At 35.6% G+C, this 6,919-nt stretch overlaps 1 protein-coding gene across 1 annotated transcript; it reads right to left on the reverse strand.

The window, feature by feature from the left end:
* Positions 1-5,588: 5,588 nt before the first annotated feature.
* Positions 5,589-6,652, reverse strand: LOC145051970 (large ribosomal subunit protein uL2). The gene is made up of 2 exons (XM_078999797.1): positions 6,105-6,652; positions 5,589-6,008 (listed from the first exon to the last, which is right to left on the reverse strand). Exons 1-2 carry the CDS (start codon positions 6,542-6,544, stop codon positions 5,669-5,671), a joined length of 780 nt encoding a protein of 259 aa, XP_078855923.1. The 5' UTR covers positions 6,545-6,652; the 3' UTR covers positions 5,589-5,668.
* Positions 6,653-6,919: the final 267 nt, after the last annotated feature.

The raw sequence follows: 6,919 nt of genomic DNA on the forward strand, positions 1-6,919 counted from the left end.
GATTTTTGGAAGCAATATCTCTCATCTCTCATTTAATAATAATCGAATCTCCTATACAATTAAGAATATACAATATAGATGAAATGTTAAAATTTAAGATATATTATTTAAAATAAAATATAAAAAACCATGTTAATTCCAAATGAAATATGCTCTTAAGCTTATACATCAAGTAAAAATTTATAAGATTTTTGTATACATGACGCTTGATTATGAAGGTAGGCAGGATATCATAGCCCTTGAAGCCAAAGGGGACCAGCATGTGTGCGAGCACGTCGCTCCATGTGTTTTCTTCTCCCTTCACTCACACAAGTCTCTTTCCTCCTTGTTTCTTTTTTTTTTTTTTCTTGTTTTTATAAAAAATAATATGATTAAACACATTCTGTATTTTAAAATAACTTCTAGTTCATGATTTATAAACTTATAACCTAATTTAGAATTTACATTTTTATTTTATAATATCTAAGGATACAATATTTGAACATTTAAGATTTGTATTTTCATACACCAACTTTCTCACGTTGTGTTAAATTTTATGATGCATTCACAAATTATATTTATATTTATATTAATATATAATAATAGGAACCCTGAAATATTGCTTTTGGGATTATAAGTTAAACATTGCCTAGCGTTTTTTAGCGACGAACCACCACAAAATTAAAATATGTGAGATTCGAACTTGTGTCAACTCTATTTGTCTATTTGTAGTATTTCATGTCAAGTGATCACGATTATATCACTTTAATGAATTAATGGTGTTTAAAGTATGTATCATTTCTATTCATTAAAGAGGTGTATATAGAGTAAACCGCCTAACTTATTAGAAACTAATCAAGCTCAAGCCATAAACCATGACAAAATATAAGAATACACATGACCAAAACTAAAACCCAATGCTCAAAATAAAATAATATTCAACACTAACTAAAATAATTTAGTAGAAGACTGTTATGATGATATACGACTTGATCGAAAATCCTAAATTCATCATCAGTATTTTTGTTACGTGTATTATAACTACAAAATTGTAACTAAGTTGGAAGTTATACTTGAACTTCTATGCCCAAAATACATTTATAGAAGATGGGCCGACCCAATAAATTTACTTTCAATTTTATATGTGGGGAGTGGATGGGAGTGGGGCTTGCGTGTTAAAATAATAAAAAGAGAAATTTGTTCTAATTTTTTACCTTTTAATTTGTTTATTGGATCATAATGGCCACCAAGAAATTGCTTGGGCTTTGTAAAATATGGGCTTAAAGCTAAACTTTGATATGTTATTTGCCTATCTTTTGCCTGCCCTCAAATACTAGTTTTTGCACTTGACTTCCTCAAGTTGTCCATATGGTTGTTTATCTAGTAGTTGAGTGAATGTCCATCAAAATATGATGAACTCAAGAGAAAGAACTTGTGACATTCGTTTGGCATCTAATGCAATGTTTCTCATGATGAGTCGCATCAAAAGTACTTTAAATTACCATCTTAGAGCTCCTATACATATATTGTATTTCCATACAAATCCTTATATAAGCTAGTATGTATACATATTGCTCCGACAAATACCCAAAGCAATATTATACCCATAGATATTTTAAAATACTTTATTGAATTCATCAATTCACATTAAACCAATTACGAACAATGTGTTTATTAACAAAATTTTATGATATAATGATGTCTAAGAAAATGAATGATGCGACCAAGGGAGGGTGCATCTTCGATGAATGCCTTGAGTGTGGATAATGATATCACCCAACCCCATGTGTCTTAGGTAAAAGTTTTAAGCTTTGTTTCTTCAATATTGTTTGTTAGATAATGAGAATTTGCACCACGATTGACCACCACAGATAAAAATGAAACTAGCAATGAGCTAGAAAACAATTACGGAAAGTTCATGGGATTTTGGATCCAATTAACCCACCCTATCGAACATCTATTGTTTCTATTTGAATACCACAAAAAAGAAAGTTTTTTTTATAGAATCAATTATCACACATCTTCGTATTTTTCCTGTTTGAAACACCACATTATTCCAAAATCTCTCAATGTACCAAAATGTAGTACAAGCAATCGCATCAGCCACCCTTCTTTTTCTTGAGTTCAACATGTCATTATCAAAGAAGCTAAATAACCCATAAACCATATCAAAATTAGAATCAGTGTTGAGCGAGGAAAAAATATCATTACAAGTTCTAGTTGTCACTTCACACCTAATAAAAAGATGATCGACCTGCTTCACCTCAAGTTGACAGATCGAATACAAAATTGAAGGAACATCCATGTTTCTGTTTGCTAAGTTACTTCGGGCTGGAAGTCTATCCATTAAAATACATCATATCAAAATATTTACATTTTCTTGAGACAAAAGGATTTCATATAATTTCCATTCCCGAGGAATGTAAAATTGCATCATCAATCCACCTCATAATCTTTCCAACTGTGAAATACCCATTGACGCCAATTTCCCATACCCATCTATCCTCTTCATTAGACAAAATAACATTTTGAATATATTCCATCAGATCCGAAAATTGAACAATTTATTCACCCATGTATATATGATGTCGCCAAGACCAAGACCAATTTCCATTAACCCTTCTATATGTAATAGTACAATCTTTATCCAACTCTAGCTCAAATAATATTAGGAATCTAGTCGCCAAAATCTCATTGTCTTTCCATAATTTAGTGGTTATCCCATTACCAACTCTTCTCTTGATGTTTATAAATAGAAATCAAAACCCGAGTCCACGACCCAGACCCAATACTTCCAGTTTGATTAAAACCCCCACAATACCTATACAACTCATTAACAACTTTCACCCAAGTCAAATTATCATTATTCAAGAATCTCTACCGCCATTTTTGAAGATCTGAGTTAAAAACACCTAGACTCCCGATATCAAGACTACTCATTCTCTTGTCTGCAAGCATTACATCCCATTTAACTCATGACATTTTACAAGTATCCCCATATTCTTCCAAAAAAAACTGAGCACGTAAAGCTTCTAGAGTCTTAACCACTCCAACATGCATGAGAAACAGAGACATGAAGTAAATGCCAAGAGACCTAGAAACAATTTGAGCAACATGGATCGACCTCCAATAGAGAGAGGCGCCACTTTCTATTTAGAAAGTTTCTTCTGGAATCGATCAATAATGACTTTCCATCCTACCACCTTAGACATATTTTGAACCACCGGAAGACCCATATAGATAAATGGAAGTCTATATGCCCTGCATCCCACACCATAAGCAAAATCCTCCACCTCTTTAACCGAAACACACACCGCATAAAGATTGGATTTATGTAAATTAATCTTTAGACCAAATATCATGTAAAAAAAGTGAAGAACTCGAACAATGCTAATGATATTAGAAGAACTCGACTCACCAAGGAAATCACATCATCCACATAGAATAAGTGTGACATCCGCAAATTACCGATGCCAACCTGCAAGCCATAAAAAAGATTAGCCTCATTTCCATCCTCAATGGGCACATGCAACCCTTCCATAACGAGAATGAAGATGAAATGAGATAAATGATATCCCTATATCAAACCCCTATGTAAGTGAAACTCATTCATGGTACTTCCATTGAGCAACATAGAAGACTTAGCAGAGATTAAATATGCTTGAATCCAAGATCTCCATTTAACTTCGAAATTCATCAATTGCATGATGCGATCCAGAAAGGACTAAGAAACCATATCATATGCTTTAGCAAAATCAATCTTCAACAACATCATTTTCTTGCGCTTCATCTTGTACCACTCAACCACCTCATTAGTAATCATCGGACCATCTTAAACATGACAATCCTTGACAAAAGTTGATTGCTCACAACTCACCACCACATTTTTAATACCAACAAACCTTAACACAAGGACTTTAGCAATGATCTTATATTGAATTCCAATGAGACTAATAGGACGAAAATCATTCATGACAATTGGGTTATCAATCTTATGAATCAAAGTAACGAAAGAAGACCTGCATCTTGGTGGAATTCTAGCATTTTGGGAAAAAAAAAAAAAAAAAAAAAAAAAGTCAGCCACAAAATCTAGAATGTCTTCTTTAAGAATCTCAATAAACCTTTATAAACGACAAACTAAAATCATTCTGGTTTGGAGCATTATCATTGTCACATGATCAAACAACTTTTTTGACCTCCTCAATCATAACCATATGCTCAAGACTGAGATCATGAACATTCGAGAGAGCTTTAAACCGAGAGCTCTTCCCGACAACTTCAACATTTAAACTTTTTTTAAACTTCTCACGAAAATGATTTAAAAAGAGTGATTTCACAAGCGTTAGATTCATAACCCACTCTCCCTCATCTTTACCCCCCCCCCCCCCCCCCCCAAAGAAAAAAAAATCACTCACATGTTTTCGTTTCTTATTAATAATGTCATGGAAATACTTGTTTTCATCACCCTCCATGCTCCAATTAATCTTGGTTTTTTAGAAAAGATCATTATTTTTTCTTTAAGTCATACAATTTTGTTTTTACAATCAATATTTCCTCTGTTTCTTGATCTGACACGACACCATGATCAATGTTTTTGTTAATTTCATTAAGACGACTCGACGGTCTATCTTTTTCTTGGTTTCTTTTAGCTTTGACTTCACACCATCACTTTCTTAAATATCCTCTAGGCCCTTTGTCCAGCTCTCCACCCGATCTACGGTCCAAAAAGCCTTCACCACCTCATCAAAATATATTCTATCTTCCATGAATTATAAAATCTAAACGGATGCAGACCATAATCGGAAGCTTGTTGGGATAACCAAATCAGTCTATGATAGAACCAATCAGATCCAACACAGTAGCATGCAAGTATGGATGATGAATTATTATGTCTTCAGTCAATAAAAGTCGATAAGAAACGATCAAGCTTATTAGACTTAGCTCCATTTGAACTTACTCTATTGAAGGAAAAAACACTCATAGGAATATCACATAGACCCACCTCTTAAGTAAAAGAGTTAAAATCATCATCAATTCCTTGAGAAAAATTTCAACCCAATCTCTCACCTTGATTTCAAGTGGCATTACACCAAAAATCATGGTTTCAAGTGGCATTAAAGTCACCAAAAATCATGTCAGAACCAACATTAGGATTCATAATTGAAAGAAGAAAACTCCATATGTATCGTTTTTAGCATCCTCCTATGGAGGCATAAACATTGACCGTGAAACAATTCAATATAGATACCACTCATCCCCCTGCACAATGACAGCATACTCCGTACAAGTAATTTTCTTCTTAAGTTTATAAGTATAATTAGGTTGAATATGAAGTAATAGATATCCATATGGTTAATTTATGGTTTTGTGCATAAAAGTCGGGTTATAAAACTCGTACATCTAAGCATGGATGATCACTATCCAAGAAAACAGAGGGGGGTTAGATTATGCATGCTAATGATTTTTACCAAAGCAAGAGAGCCAATATGTCATAATATTTGCTAAATTTTAGTTTTAAGCAACGTCGATTGTTATAAGACATGATTAAGTTACTCATGAGAATGTAAAACAGACATCAAGAATATGTAGACTAACCTTCAAGAGTCAAATTTCAAACAAAACTGAACCATGATAAACTCGCAGCAACAAACCAACATAACAGTATTCTGAAACAAAAATATCAAAAAACCTATTTATCAGCCTTAGCAGCAGTAGCTGCAGCTTGACCTCTGAGACGCCCAGTTCTTCTGGCGGCGATAAGACCAACCTTTTGACCAGGTGGTGCATCACGGCGAACCGTACTTGCATGACCAATGTGTTGATGGTTACCACCACCATGGGGATGCTCCACTGGATTCATGGCAACACCTCTAACCTTAGGCCAGCAGTTTCTCTTCACACGGAATTTATGGTATGCGTTACCAGCTTTCAGCATAGGCTTCTCAGTACGCCCTCCTCCGGCAACCTGACCGATCATAGCACGACATCCACTCGGCACGATCTTCTTTGCTCCTGATGGCAGCTTCACCCTAAACAATCGATTAAGGATAAATAATTGGAATGTATAAAGCATAAATCAACCGAGGATTCAAGTTCTATATGTTTATGTATGAGGAATTCCATACCTAGTGGTGCCGTTATCGGGATTGTGACTAATAACGATGGCGTAATCACCGGAAGCTCTGGCGAACGAACCACGGTCACCGACATGATGTTCTACGTTGCAAACGACAGCTCCCTCAGGGATAGATCTGAGAGGAAGGACGTTTCCAACCATCAAATTCGCTTTCTTCCCACAGAAAACGAACTGGCCGGTGTACATGCCCTCAGCGGCGACAAACAGCTCCTTCTGGTGCTTGTAGCGGAAAGGATGACGGAATGTGACGCGAGCCAGAGGAGCACCACGGCCGGGATCGTGGATGATTTCGGTGATGACACCCTTGAGGTAACCATTGCGTTCGCCAAAGTCGAGGCTGCGGAACCTGGCAGGCCCCTTCCGGTGGTGGGTATGGGACTTGAAGACCGACCCTGCTCCCTTACGCTGTGCCCTAATCACACGTCCCATTTCTGATTCTCTCTTACCTCTCTCTCTCTCTCACGCACACACTCGGTGGCTAGGGTTTGGGGACGACGGCGGGTTCTTGGGAGTGAAGATCCTGATATAGGGTTTGGCAATCGACAGTATGAAATAATATGGGCCGAGTTCTGTTGTATGGATAATTTAGATGGGCCGATTTATGGGCCTTTGTATCAACCTCGGCCATTTTATTATTTATAGTTTGTTGAAATGATTTGTTGAGTTTGATACATTTAAAAAAGAAAGGGGGCTAACATTAGCCTTTTCTTTTTATCCTTATGCGTATTACTAGTAATTTTATTTGGAATAATGACTTGAAAGGGTAATGTATTTTTTGATTTGTACACATTTAGTCATTGATTT

The sequence above is a fragment of the Lactuca serriola genome, chromosome 5, assembly GCF_051521515.1.
Source record: "Lactuca serriola cultivar US96UC23 chromosome 5, Lser_US96UC23_V15, whole genome shotgun sequence".
In the NCBI taxonomy this organism is placed as follows: Eukaryota; Viridiplantae; Streptophyta; class Magnoliopsida; order Asterales; family Asteraceae; genus Lactuca; species Lactuca serriola.